This window comes from Perna viridis, chromosome 4 (genome assembly GCF_037379345.1).
Source record: "Perna viridis isolate PV_CMFRI_1.1 ecotype Kerala chromosome 4, ASM3737934v1, whole genome shotgun sequence".
Lineage (NCBI taxonomy): Eukaryota > Metazoa > Mollusca > Bivalvia > Mytilida > Mytilidae > Perna > Perna viridis.
The window spans coordinates 47,396,060-47,412,104 of record NC_142448.1 but is presented as its reverse complement, the minus strand read 5'-3'; the positions used below and the strand labels follow the sequence as shown (position 1 = coordinate 47,412,104).

Genomic DNA, 16,045 nt, shown 5'->3' with positions numbered 1-16,045 from the left:
ATGGCCTATAAAAATATTCTCCTGGAAATCAAAACAATTCTTTGCTACCAAAATTTTAAATCATTTTATGCAAACATATTACTTTGAACTAGAATTAAGTGGTGATACAGTGGTGTTTCTTTTCACTTTACGGCGAATGAATCGTCCAAATCTGGAGAGCTGTTTCCGAATGGATTTCAATACTCCTTGTTTGTTTTTGTCCTGTTCTGCTGTCTTTGATATGGTCAATTGAGTATCGTAGCTCTGAGTGGTAGGTCTTACATCTGTAGATGTGATCTATGGACTTACCTGTGTAATGGTATTCAGCGAATTTAAGGAAGAATAAAACTTAACATATATGAATACAGAAACAGCTATTTCATTGAGTTACAGTCCCCTGCCAAAACGATGAATACAGAAAGTGAAACGTTAAAAAAACCTAAAGAAGGTATTGCCTAAAAATTCTAATTATAAGCCAAAAATGTTAATCATATTAAAGGTACAAAAATCGTGTGAGAAATACATTTTTGTAAATGCACTAAACATGCATATACCTGTTTCTCGAAAGGTCGATCAATTCTGAATCTGACACGTTTATCCTCAGCTGAAACACCTTTTATTGTTTTATATGGAACCTTATTAAATTTCAGGGCACTATGGTAGGCGGCCGTGGAAGCGACATTCGTAGCAAGTAAAACACCTGGGTCGTGTGCTGCTATATCAATCTGCTTGGAGATAGTTGTACCCGGCATCGACTCATCCAAGAAAACTTGATGTATAGTGTCCATTTTCGTAGCAACATCGAGACGTTGTCTTTTGTAGCTTTTGTTGAATGCAGGGGTACTGGACCTCGGTGGGTGACATGTAGGTTGTACCATGTTCACACTGTACACTGGTTTTATCCTTTGTGCCGGTTTAAACACAGTCGCGGAAGTCTTGCCAAGGTTATATGACTTAGAAAATGTCGCTGTTAGTTCAACATGCTTGCTAATTGTTGGCACCTAAAGTTATACATATATATTTATATATATAAACGTCTCAGAATGTGACGACCCTATTCGCTACACTGCTACATCGGATCAAATTGATACAGGGAAGATAATATTGATTTGTTGTGACATGCATCATTAATTTGATCCTCTATCCTACATAATAACACCTATAGATGAACTGTCCCGTATTACCATACATCGTGTACTATGTTACAGTTCTAGATTAATCCTACGAGGAGGAATGACCCGGTCAGGAAAAGCTATATTTCATATAGCTTAGCTGGCCGAGTGGTCTAGGGCGCTGGACTTTGTGCAGGCGGTGTTGCAATAGATATCACAGCGGTGCGAGTTCGAGTCCAGCGGAGGGAACGACCAAAATTTGCATCGCAGATTTAACAGTTCTAGGCTAAAAACCACTAATTCCACTTCCCATAGGCTTCTATGCTAATTTCACAATATTCAATGGCTTCTCTGGACTTTACCTTAACTTTAACCTGCAGATGACTATATATCAGCATGATTCTACATATGTCAGCTCACAATCCTCAGAATGGCATGTGGGGTTAGCAGACTTGCAGTGCAGTACTGGTCACCGGAAATGAAGGGTCTATAAATAGCATGGGAAATCCCAGTGTTTTCACAAGATAGGGTTATATTTAAAAATCATTATGGAGATTAGGCTTCACATCACAAGAAGCAAAATGCACCTATAAAATGTACAGAAATGTTTTTCCTTTCAGAAACTGTTTAAATTTTTTAAATAAGATGAGAACTTTTTTCACAGCACTATGAGGAACAGGGGTAATTTCTGCGTAGGACTATTTTTGCGTACGTTCCAAATGCTCATTGGTTGAATTGGTGGTCTGTAACCTAAAGAGTCACTTTTTGTCTTAGAAAAAATAAATAACTATACAGGTATCTTCCTACACACATACTGAATGCATTTGCAAAGTTTCAGTGGAATGTGACAAGCACTTTTTTAAATATTTGATTTTTAAATATAGGGTAACCAAGTTGTGCGAGCAAAAAAGTGAAAATATTCTACCATACTGAAATGCATTAAATATTTGCAAAGAACTTTTTCTGACTTTTCAAATAAAAAATATCAATCACAACTTGTTTTTTAACAATATTAATGAAGAAATAATTTTAAAAGTAATCATTTTCTGAGAAATTGGTCTATTTTTAAAAATTTATTTCTGACATGCCTCCCCCTTTTTCTTGATCACATGTCAAAAATCCTAAATCTTTAAATTTTCACAAAAGGTGATATATTTGGCTTTAAATTTGTAAATACAGTGTTTTCACATTAAAACATGACCAGTAAAGGGCACCTAAAGCAAAAAAAGTGCTCAAAAATGGATTTTCCATGTTGCCATAGGGGAATGCTTATATGGCCTTAACCGCAGTAATGAAAGTGAGTTTTTCCTCATTTCTAACCTAATTTTTGCTCAAATCTACACAAAACTTGATTTCAAGTGCTTATTACTACCATATTTAGGTAAATATAGCCCTCAAAGTTTAATATTTGATATTTTTACTAAATTTTCTACACTTTTTAAAAGATAGGACATAAAAATCAGCCAAAAAGACCAATTTTCCATAATTTGGACCTATAACTTAAAAAAATGCATATTTTGAAGGATTTTTGTAGTGTATTCCTCTCATGGCAAAGTTAACAAGATCTTCAAGTAGTTTAAAGCTATTTCAAGAAACTTTTCATTTTGCCATGGCTTCATCTTAAGGCTAAAAACCACTAATTCCACTTCCCATAGGCTTCTATGCTAATTTCACAATATTCAATGGCTTCTCTGGACTTTACCTTAACTTTAACCTGCAGATGACTATATATCAGCATGATTCTACATATGTCAGCTCACAATCCTCAGAATGGCATGTGGGGTTAGCAGACTTGCAGTGCAGTACTGGTCACCGGAAATGAAGGGTCTATAAATAGCATGGGAAATCCCAGTGTTTTCACAAGATAGGGTTATATTTAAAAATCATTATGGAGATTAGGCTTCACATCACAAGAAGCAAAATGCACCTATAAAATGTACAGAAATGTTTTTCCTTTCAGAAACTGTTTAAATTTTTTAAATAAGATGAGAACTTTTTTCACAGCACTATGAGGAACAGGGGTAATTTCTGCGTAGGACTATTTTTGCATACGTTCCAAATGCTCATTGGTTGAATTGGTGGTCTGTAACCTAAATCTAACATCGTTGGGAATTTTTCAGACCTTTCTATATATTTATATTATTCGATACGATGAAGCAGTGTAGCGATTAGAGTGGTCACATTCTGAGACTAAGACGTTGCGCACCTTGTTGGTGTCACATTCCATTGAACCGGGGCTGGTTACGCAAAACTGAAATATTGCTATTAGAATGTGGAGTTATCAAAGGCAATATAAATAAATGGTTGTTGTAACATGAATCTTCTTTTTTCCTTTGATCTTTTTATGGAATAACATAGAGACGACAAGCATGTACCAAAATGTATGCTCTAAATTGAAGCAACCAAATAATATTGCATGAAAGGTCACATGGGCCTATATAATGCAATGAGGAAACAGCCATGAAATAACCAAAACACTAAAACAAATATTGCACGGGTAAGCTCCGCCTCTTTGGGAAAAGATTATGCCTACAAAAAAGCACACATACAAATGTCAATTTTATTAGGTTTCATATAATAAAATACAAATCTTTAAATCTCTGCAGGTTTTCTTTGCCAGACAGAGAACAAAAAATATTATGTCTACTCATTAATTTAAATAGATTTTTTTTTACATTTGGGCCAAAAAAGGGGGTCCATGCCCCGAATAGTTGTGTTTAAAAGCCTTCAAAAAGACAATTAGAGTAAATCAGTCTAATTCAATTAAAAAATACACACCTGAGAGAGAACCAAATCATCGCTTTCTACATTTTCAATGTCAAGCCAATCTGGTAGAGAGAATGCGTCTGCCATACTGCCTACTGTGCGGGTTATTAGATTTTCCCGCCAAACGTTATTTTTTGTGCACGGTCTGTCATGGGCGTGTCATTCATGTTACAAATCATTTATAGCAACGCCTTCCTCGTTAGCCAAATAAACTTCTCACGCTGCGCGTTCGAAAGTTTATTTGTCTAACTCGGAATACTATGCTATAAATATAACTTGTTTTAGGATTACAATCATAAATCTTTGAAAGATGCCGTTAATTGTGGAGGGAAAGCATTATTCGATCACAAGAACGTCCATTTTCATATGTGGACCGGAAACATTTAGTCCTATAACATAAAACCACGCATTTTATGTTTATCTTTCATGTTTTCATCGGATATTTTCATATTTTTTTTGTTTATGGTCAAAATGGACCTTAATTTCAATGTGTAAAGATCAACTTTAAATTCAGACATTTTAAGAATATTTTTTCAGCAAAACTATATAATTACAAAAAAAAAGAAGTCAAATTTATCCCAACAAACCTTGTTTGGAAGATAATATTCCCGAATTAAAACACGAAGTGATCTGGCCTAGAAGCTGACATCTAGTTATGTTACGGTTGACTGCATTTTCGGATTCATATGGTGGAACGAACTTTTACCATTTAAAGGTTAATTTTTTTTTCATTCCAAAGGCAATGATCACAAAAAATTATGGAAACCTTCATCACCACATGATTTTCAAATATATTTTATCTTTGACAAAATGATGTGTGAATAAATTTCGTTGCGCCATTAAAATCCTAAATAATTGCTGATCGCTATTCGGAAATGTGCTTCTCGGGACTTATCGATTCTGGTGTTTATGGAATCTTACATGTGCTGATTTAAAAGCAAATTTGGATGTTTTTAAGGGAATTTCTGCATCTGGTAAGAAATTTATTTTACAGCCACGTCTTTTAACTTTGTACTTCAATCATTCTTAAATATTTTTATTTGATATTACGTTATATCAAGACAAAAACATCCCACCGGTCAATTCACCGGAACGTTACTCCCGCAAAATGGAGTCCAATGATAAAAAACTCGCATTTTGACTATAAACAAAAAATGAAAATATCCGATGAAAACATGAAAGATAAACATAAAATGCGCGGTTTTATGTTATAGAACTACGGTAACATTAAGAAATGTTTGCTTCCCATTTCACCAATATATCCAAGTTGTTTCTTGGCGTATTTTGATAAAACAATTTTTTTGTAAAGAGCAGTCTGTGCTGCAGACGATGTCATATTTTTCATGACGTAATGATAAGATCAGAGCGTATTACAATATAACAAATGTCTCCCCTTTGATGTAGACATTGTAAAAATGGAAAGAAATCGATTTGGAGACAAAATGTTAGACATTTTTTTTAAAGTTATGCGAACAGCTTTTTTTTTAATCGGGACTCTTATTTATTAACTATATTGACAATTTATTACATAACCCCAATGGAAATATATATAAAATGTTCAATTAGTCTTTTTGTCAAAAGCATTTTTGTCCGTATTTCAATTATGACACAAATCCTGATTTTTTCGGCGTTGGCCATTGGCTACATTCTTGCTTACTGTTGTAAAATATAACAACGAATAGCATTTTTACCATAGTATATTCACGCTTAAAGGACTGTATAAATATTCAGAATATCATGTTTATTCTAAAAAATAATGACTTATATTGTCTATTAGTAGATAAATACACACGTATGTTGTGATGTCACGTTGTCTTTTTCCCGACGTTTTCTTCACGTTGCGTGCTACCCGGTCTTTATCAAAAGCTTTTTTCGTTAGCTTTGAGTGAACTAATAACTATGAAATTTTGAATTGTATATGTATATGTGCTGCAGATAGTATATTCTAAAAATTATGGTACTTGGTTGAACATGTATCTAAGTGCAGCATTTTGTCTTTGTCTAACCAAAATGTCACAACATCTAAAATTTGTATATTTTATTTATTCACGCGTACACCATGCGAAATTCGAACGAATTGTTCAAAAAGGCAAATGGTGTTGAGTCGATTTCTTCATATACTTAAAAATGTATTCATCCTCATTGTTTTATCATTTCATTTTTTTCTTTGGGTTAACAAATGGGTTATATAAAACCGTGTCTAACAAAAATGTCACAAAGCGCATTTTTGTGACGTTTCCAAAGTAACGTTCTGTTTTGCGACGTAAAAACTTTTAACGTCAATTTTAAAAACAATAAAAAGTACTGAAAACTTACGATACTAGATTAAATTATTATGACTGTGGACGTAATGAATAAAAAAATACGATTTTAGCGAATCTGATAAAATACTGAAAGAAATGTCGAAAAGAAAACAGGATAAGAAAGCCCCCACCCACCCCTTTTTGCGTGCACCCCTGTCTGTTCATATGCAATAATATCTTAGTGAAATCGGGATCAGCGTGCCTGCATCAAAGTATTTTGAAATGTGTAGACACGCGCTTGCACATCCGCTAGTGAAATATTGTAAAAATCAACGTATTTCATGATTATCTAATTACCGCTTGACAATTATTTTAGCTATAAGATATAATGCGCTGTACAAATATTGCAAACAATATTTTTTTGATTTTTTTTTCAAACTGGACCAAAAACAAAACAAAAATTGATTTATTCTAAACAAAGAATAATTGCAATTGAAAAAAAAACAATCTACGTGGGTTTGAATGAAATACATGTACGTATTTTTACCCTTTGTGGCCCCTTTTTCTAAAGGACAGAGGCAACAAAGTTCAAATTAAATAGGAATCTTCTTAGTTGTTGGTAAAATCAAATCAACATTTCAGAACAATTCGTCAACCATAACAAAAGTTATCGCACGGAAACGAAGAGTCCCCAGACCACGACGACGCGGACGATGACTGTGCCATAACTTTATACGACCGCAAGTTTTTTTCGTCGTATAATAAAAACGGGGGATTTCGCTCTCAAATTTTCTCAAAGAGGGAGATTTGCCAAGGTTTTGTTTTCTCAAAATGTTTAGCAGCATACCTTATAAAATTCTGAAACGAGTACATGTATTCGGAAATATCAACATACATCTACATTAGAAATATAAAACCAAATAGGAAAGATTCACTTTATACGCTTTTACAATATTATTTCCCGGGGGTGTGGGGTGTGCTACTGACTTTTTTGCTTGTAGGTTTGTTGGCTTTCTGTTTTAGTGAGGGTGTTTTACTTTTATTTAGCGCATCGCGAAATTTGTCTTCATAATCCCTAACATTTTTCTCATAGGATAAAATTTCCTTCAAATAATTTTTAAATGGTTGATGCCAAACTGTTTACCACATCGGGATGTAATCTGATCATTTCAGTTAACCAAAACGTACGAAAAATTAATATCGAATCGGATAATTAAATAATTAAATATGTTGTGTGTTTTACCTTGTCTAAAAAATAAATAAAGCACACTTCTTTTTACATGTAACAATTATAGAACGATGTACGTCGCAATATAAAAAAAGACGTCGAATTCCGAGTTACCAAAAATGACACCCCGTGCAGATCCGGGTGTTAAAAGAATAGGCCTGCAGCAGCGCTAAGCTTGTCGTAAAAGGCGACTGAATAGTGCTCAGAAACCTAGCCGGGGGCTATACACTCTGTCCACAGAGCAACTGGGATGTGTGCTCCAGGTGGTGGAATTGGATACCCCTGGCATGTTACATGCTGGGATTGTATAATACGGAAAACCTGACCGCAAATCATAGTGGTGCACCGTGTTGGGAAAGATGCAACGTTCCTTGCACGTTAAAGAACCCTGCTGTGGTATTCGACAGGAGTAGGAACCTTTGCGTTCCGCCACAGGAGGCTAAATTGCCCGACCTTACCCATCCCTCCCTTTTTCTAGTGGCAATCTAAATTGTTCGACCCTATTATCCTTGTGTCCCATCCCTTTTTTTCATTTCATCACCATTCATGTTCATTTTATCATCCATTTCATGTTCATTGTGTGCATATAGCTGAAATATTGCTGCTCGGACGTTAAACTCCAACAATCAACCAAAAATGACACCAACACCGTACGCTACGTCTAAGCATGCTAAGTGAGTTTATGTACAATCCTTTAGACTTATATATATTTTTTTGTTTGTACTGTATCGTAAATACTATTGGTTGGTAGCTTCCTTCAGACTATATATATATATATATAACGTCTCAGAATGTGACGACTCTATTCTCTACATTGCTCCATCGGATCAAATTGATACAGGGAAGATAACGTAAACTTATAGCAGGGTCTGAAAAATTATATAGCCTAGCTGGCCTAGGGCGCTGGACTTAGTGCCAGCGGTGTTGCCATAGATGTCACAGCGGTATGAGTTTGAGTCCCGCGGAGGGAACGACAAAAATTTGCTTGGCAAATTTGACAATTTTTCAGACCCTTATATATATATATACAACGTCTCAGAATATGACGACTCATTTCGCTACACTGCTCCATCGGATCAAATTGATACAGGGAAGATATGTAAACGTATAGAAAGGTCTGAAAAATTCCCAACGATGTTAGAACTGTCAAATTTGCGATGCAAATTTTTGGTCGTTCCCTCCGCGGGACTCGAACTCGTACCGCTGTGACATCTATGGCAACACCGCCTGCACGAAGTCCAGCGCCCTAGACCACTCGGCCAGCTAGGCTATATAAAATTATAGCTTTCGCTGGCCGGGTCATTCCTCCTCGTAGGATTAATCTAGGGTTGTAACTTAGTACACGATGTATGGTAGTACGGGACAGTTCATTTAGGTGTTATTATGTAGAATAAAGGATCAAATTAATGATGCATGTCACAACAAATCAATGTTATACAACGTCTCAGAATGTGACGACTCTATTCGCTACACTGCTCCATCGGATCAAATTGATACAGGGAAGATATGTAAACGTATATAAAGGTCTGAAAAATTCCAAACGATGTTAGAACTGTCAAATTTGCGATGCCATAGATGTCACAGCGGTACGAGTTCGAGTCCCGCGGAGGGAACGACCAAAAATTTGCATCGCAAATTTGACAGTTATAACATCGTTGGGAATTTTTCAGACCTTTCTATACGTTAACATGTCTTCCCTGTATCAATTTGATCCGATGGAGCAGTGTAGCGAATAGAGTCGTCACATTCTAAGATCTTGTGTCATTCTGTTCTAAAAGGTGAGTGAACATAACTTAATATCAATTGATAATTTACTTATATTTATAGATCTGCGATTTGAAAATTTCGGAGCCCTGGTAGGACATACAAAGAAAAAAACTAATATTTTGTGTGCACAAAATAATGATATCATGCATTGTGCGCGCAAAAGAGATATTAGGCGCATATTTTTTTCATTGTATACGACCCTGTCAGGGCTCCGTAGACAATTATCAAGTTTACCAATAAAAGAGTAATCAAGGGAACCAAGATTCCAGCGGAAATCAAAAGAATGTAATCCAGCGACAAAGTCCAGATATGGAAAACAGACAAACATAACAAAGAACATAAAGTAACTGAAATAATACATAGAAAGTAACAAAAGTAAATGAGCAACTCGGACTCCACTTAAACTGGGAGCATGGACTAGCTGCACCGGTAGGGTTCTGTACTGGCGATTCCAGTTAATTATTTTGCCGTTTTCTCTTGTAGAACATCATTTCAAAAAACGTAATAAGTTCAGTTCAATGTTTTTGTTCTCAAACTTGAATACCTTTGCCTCTGATTCAGTCCCCTTCCATGGTCTCTCTGTTGGTTTTAACATCATTACTGTTCTTGCTCTTGATTTTCGACCATCACTTTTCTGCTGCACAAACAAAATGTACAAATATACACCGTACGTTTTAAATACAATGTACGCCATGTAGTGCAAATTTGAGAATTAAAAGTAAACAAGAGGCTCCCAGGAGCCCGAATCGCTCATCTGGTTGAATTTTGCCTTTCAAGGGCAATATATTGAACAAGAAGATGTCCAACAATGTTGACTCAAGAAAACTTTGATAAGACTTATCATAAGGATCATTTCGCTAAATGAAAGTCTAAATCTATCATAGTTTTCAAGACATTGGCTGAAAGCTATCAAGGGCAATAACTCTTATAAGAAGGCGTCTGACAAAATTTATGCCTGAAGACAATTGTAGTCCTAAAAATAAGGATCATTTCAGCTATTGAAAGAATTTGGTTAAACCTAATGGTTTTCGAGATATATGCGAAAAACTACTCTGACCTCTATGTTCTATTTTAGTAACAGTGGCCATGTTTTTCAACGGATCAAAAAACCCCACTTCAGTTCTATGCTGGATACCTCAAGGACCACTTATACCGAGCTTTGTTTCAAGTGGTAAAATAGTGTCAGAAGAGAAGATTTTTGAAAGAAATAACTTTAAAAAAAAGCAAAACACTTTGAAAAATAACTCGAACATGGCTTAATAGATTAAAATGAAAATTTGACCGCAGATAGATCTCATCAAGCTGAACACTTTTACCCGGTCAAAATTGGTCTTAACCAACCCGTTTTTGAGATATATGCTAAAAACTATTGTCAGACCCCTATGTTCTATTTTTAGTAACGGCAGCCATGCTTTTCGACGGATCAAAAATTCCCACATCATGTCTATGCAGGATACCCCAAAGAACATTCATACTAAGTGTGGTTCAAATTGGTCAAGTAGTGTCGGAGGAGAAGATTTTAAAAGAAATACCATAAAATATAGCAAAAACCGTTGAAAAGGGGCGATAACTCCAACATGGCTTAATAGATTAAAATAAAAATTTGACCACACTGTCAGATAGATCTCATCATGCTGAACACTTACCCGATGTCAGAATTTGGCCAAACCTAACCGGTTTGGAGATGTATGCGAAAAACTACTGTCTGACCCCTATTTTCTATTTTTAGTAATGGTCGCCATATTTTTCGACAGATCAAAAATACCCACATCAGTTCTATGCAGGATACCCCAAGAAACATTCATACCAAGTTTGGTTCCAATTGGTCAAGTAGTTTCAGAGGAGAAGAGTTTTGAAAAATTGTTAACGACGACGATGGACGACGACGGACGCCAAGTGATGCCAATAGCTCACTTGGCCTTCGGCTGGGTGAGCTAAAAAAACTTCTTAGCAAAATAGAACAAGGACGACGATATAGAAAGTAGTCCCTTTTACTAATCTGAAATTAAACTCTGGAAGCTCTATATGTGTACCTGGTCAGTTGGGTTTAATAGTTCCCTTAATTCTTTTCTTTTTCTTGCTGTTTCTTCTTCCATTAGATCTATTTCTTCCTGAATGAGTTCTTCCATACTTTCCATACTCTCATTAGCACTATTTGCTGTTGGTGTAATCGATTCTGCCGTCTGTAATATGCAGATAATATTTAACATTACGTGAAGTTAAATAAGAAGTAAAACTCTTTATTCAGATTTAATAATTAAATTGCCAGGAGAAGTATCAAAGTAAGGTGATTAAAAGATAATCTGTTAGCTGGGCGAGATGCGAAAAATTCTTTACATTAAAACCCATCTAATCCGAACCCTGGCTAAACCGAAAACCTATCTAAAACAAACACATTCTGAAATCCCCCCCAAAAAAAAACAGATCGAGTTCGTTTTAGAGTGCTACCTATTGTTCTCTATGTGGTTCTGTTTATTTTTATTGATGTTTTGCTTGATTATCTTGCTTAAATTTACGCAACTAGTTTTATTAAATAGCTTATTGCTTGCTTTGCATTTAATTTGCTTATAAGTGCTTGTAAATGTCTTAACGTGTCTTCGTCATATTTTATTTGTGTCTCGTTTCATGTATTGTCTTACATGTATGCATGCACTCACTGTTTTATTATTCACTTTATTTATGTCGGTTATAAAAGCTCTTTAAGAGCTTATGTTGTTTTGTTACATAACTTGCCGACTTTAAATTAAGCTTATTTGATTTGATGATTTGATTGCTGCATGAACTTTTAATCGGGGTATAATTTGTGAAAAATCTTAACTTTAAGCGAGTATAATGTTTCAATTACAAGGGGCCGATCTCTATGTCCGTCTCCTATGAATTGGTGCAGGACTGACCATATCCTGTATACAAGTTCACAGACATCCATATCACTACTCTAAGAAGACTGAACCAGTGGTAGAGATGCGAGCTAATTTCCTATAGAATTACATCATGCAAGCTACTTTATATTACTATATACTACTATTTAAATACAAACCTGTTTATTTATTGGAGCAGTAAATATCTTGTTGACTCCCAGTTTGCTCAGATCAGTTGTACTGTCGATCCTGCTTAGTGCCATCCTTGTTCCAGTAATCTACAGCGATAGTATATATACCCATTTAAAAAAAAGCAAGCAAGGTGATGATGTTGTTCGATTGTTGCACAGTAATATTTGCAATATTTGGTATGAATTGCAGAGTATTTGCATTCTGATTTTAAAGTAGGGACATAAAACATTTTTATTTAACTAAAATGTGGCTCTTACGCTTCATTAAAACACATTTCTGATAAATTAAAACCTACAAACAGTCTGTCTTCCCCGGCATTGTCTGTATTGGATTGGCTGCTATAATCTATTTCATCGTCCGTGTCTTTATCCACACCTACACTCCAGTCGGACTCGTATTCTCCATCAGAAATGTCGATCTCGGCATTGAGATCATGTAGTATTTCTTCATATGTTCTCATCTTTTTACGAAAGATGTAAGATCTCTCAGAAGATACGTTATCGTTATCCGACATTCTGAACACAGCCTCTTTTTCTCGAAACTGTTCAGAAATGAAGAAGTCGTCAAGTGACGTCGATTGTAACGTTTTTTGGAAGTACTCCATTGTTCTTTGCGCATCGTCATTGCTTGCACATGGGAGACACAAAACACAAACTGCTTTTTTCTTTATTTCCTGAGGAGTTTGATTGAGGCTGAGATTTTTTAAATACAATTTTATGGGCATGATTTGGGAGCGTATTATATGTCCTTATAAAGGATATGTATATATATTATTCATCTCGACATGGTCCTGAAATGCACGACCATGATCATCGCCACGGTTACTAAAATAAAGATTTTTTTGCAGGAAATCTGGATTTTTTTCACATCCCCATCCTTTCATTTAGGCAGACAAAACATTGATCAACCAGAATCGGAAACCTGAATAATACCTTTAGGAAGTATATACAAGAAAGAGTAATCACGATTCTAGCGGAAATAAAAAAGTGTAGTCCAAGAAAAAGCAGACACGCAAAACAAAGATCATAAAATAACTAAAATAATACGTACAAAGCAACAAAATTAAATGAGCAACTCGGACTCCACTAGAACACTGGGAACATCGACTTAGGGAGTACAATACAGTTAGGCCATTTCTGAAAATTTGGTCTCATTTTGTTGAAATAAAGCTGTTTTGAGGCAGTCCGCACAGAAATTTCTAGTATTTTGTCATAAAAAAAGTGCATATTTTTGAAATCCTTGATGTGTGGAGGTTCCAATCATTTATAAGTAATTTAGTGATTATTTTTTTAATCCAGTATCCATGGTAACATACTGAAAAAGAATATTACTGAGTTTTAATACAAATCAGGGGTGCCTTTCCAAAACTAACAACCTACTGAGTTTTAATACAAATCAGGGGTGCCTTTCCAAAACTAACAACCAATTACTATGTTTTATCAAATATCTGGCACTTAGACACTACCACAGGTTGAAATCATGCATGGAGTAGGTGGAAAAAGGGTTAAAATAATAAGACCCTTTCGATTCATTCTCTCACAATTTTAGTTCCAAAAGTTCGTGCGACATAAGGTATTGTATTTTGAAAATCAGCCATCTGATGCTGAGGAGAGAACCTAATACGGCAGGGGACTGAAACGTTCCGGATACCATTATTCCTTTAAATTACACCTGTTTACCATTACATATATTACATCTGTCTATGTATAAATGCTTAACTACATTTAAACAATGTATCCACCAAAATTCAACATTTGATTTTAAGTTTTACAAAATTTGACCGAGGTAACTTGGTGTGCGAAACAGTGCGCCTTAATGTAACTGTATAGTGCACCCTTATGTGCACCGGTAAGGTAAGCGTCATTTGCCCTTCTAGAAAGAACCGCCGAGTTGCTCATAAAAAGTTAAGTCCGGGGTAGACGAAAGTGGAAGGGAAAACTATGACACGTTGAACAAATCAGTTAAATTCTCATGGTGCAGATAGATATGTACACCGTAACGATCGACGAGTTCATGATGACGACCATAAAACGTTTGTAGTGATGACTTCAATCCTATTAACATAACCCCGTTCCTGAGGCCTGTCGGATTGTAAGAATTGTAGCGCGCGGTACAAAACTAAAAGTCTGCGTAGTTACGGCAAGCTCTGGCATAAAGTATGAGTTGTGATATGAAAACTCCATAAGCAGGTGCTGAAGGGATGTTGCCAAAGTATGAGGAATTTAATCTCTACCAAGTACTACGCATCTGTAACTAGGTGTGCCGTCTTTTTCTTGAGGAACAACGACATTTTCAGTCGGTATCTTATCTGAGTTTTGGGAATAGAAATATAAAAGTTTAAAACACTATAGGTTTTAATCCTATGGTATTCTGATAATAATCTTGAATTGAGGGTTAAATCCCAAAGGATCTTTCGAATTTTTCAGGATCCACCACAATTTATACCACCACAGGAGTAACAAGTGGGACTGCAGACATTCTTTGACAGCTTTGACTATACATAGAAGTTATAAGTCTTGAAAGAGGTTTGGTGATACATTTTGCAGATCCAACTATGCAGCGTTGTATTTATTGATTCTCGTGGAGTTAAGGAATCCAATACAATATGTATCATGTAGACGGTATCATAATCATCGTCTTTGGTAGAGAGACCGAAAGAGGATAGCACGGATTTATGGTTTTCCACTATCTCTTCTTTTGAGAGTCTGGTAGAAGTATAGATCTTAGTACTGCTAGTATTTTCTACGTCTACGTCTGATCAGGTAGTGTATATAAAGTCCCTGGTCTAATTTGTGAATAGTTTATACTTTTCCAGCGCAAATTATAGACGTATACTACTTGAAACGTTCATGTTTCCCATTTTAGCGTTCGTGCATCGTTTATAGTGCGTTTACACATCGTTTTGCGATCGTTTAAACGCACGATGAACGCACGACAGCAATCTGCGAAACAGAGGTCCTTGTATCTCCTACGTAAAACAAACACAGAAACCTAAACGTCTCGAGGAGTGTATGTAGATCTATATAAGTAGCACATTGTAGGTCCATGATTTTTAATAATATTTGAGGACAGAATGGGAGATGAAGACGAAATCATTCACTTGCATGTATTCTGTAGTTGTCATTATGTGAAGGAGTAGCTTTGACAGCTTTGACTATACATAGAAGTTATAAGTTTTGAAAGAGGTTTGGTGATACATTTTGCAGATCCATTATGTGAAGGAGTAATCAAGGGAACCAAGGTTATAGCGGTAATCAAAAGAATGTAATCCAGGGACAAAGACCCGACATGGAAAACAGACATACACAACAAAGAACATAAAGTAACTAAAATCATACATACAAAGTAACAAAAGCAAATGAGCAACTCGAACTCCACTAAAAACTGGGAGCAGGGACCAGGTGCACCGGTAAGGTAAGCGTCCTCTGCTTTTCTAGAAACACCCGCCAAGTTGCTCATAAGAAGTTAAGTCCGGGTAGACAAAGGAGGAAAGGAAAACTATGACCCTTTGAATAAATCAGTTTTTTTCATGGTGCAGATGGATACACCATAACGATCCACGAGTTCATTTTGACGACCATAAAACTTCTGTAGTGATGACTTCAATCTTGTAGCAACATAACTCTGTTCCAGAAGCCTATTTGTTAGAGTTCTAGTGCGATACAAAATGTCTGCGTAACTTCGGCAAGCTCTGGCATAACGTACGAGTTGTGATATGAACACTCCATGCGCAGGTGCTGAAGGGATGTTGCCAGAGATGAAAAGAAACTTGACAATTCTGAATGGAAAGTCATCACGTTTGTCGTAAAGTTTGGTCAATAGTTTTCCTTTACCATCGATTTCTAAGTGGAGGTCAAGATATGAGGCTGACTTCACAGTGTCTGTAGTGTCCTTTATCTC

At 35.8% G+C, this 16,045-nt stretch overlaps 1 protein-coding gene across 1 annotated transcript; it reads right to left on the bottom strand.

Annotated features, from left to right (window-relative positions):
- Positions 1 to 94: 94 nt before the first annotated feature.
- Positions 95 to 12,651, bottom strand: LOC148620318 (uncharacterized). Its single transcript, XM_088577000.1, has 6 exons — positions 12,441 to 12,651; positions 12,133 to 12,231; positions 11,129 to 11,278; positions 9,640 to 9,732; positions 534 to 980; positions 95 to 288 (listed from the first exon to the last, which is right to left on the bottom strand). The coding sequence occupies exons 1-6, from the start codon at positions 12,603 to 12,605 to the stop codon at positions 277 to 279; spliced, it is 966 nt and encodes a 321-aa protein (XP_088433126.1). The 5' UTR covers positions 12,606 to 12,651; the 3' UTR covers positions 95 to 276.
- Positions 12,652 to 16,045: the final 3,394 nt, after the last annotated feature.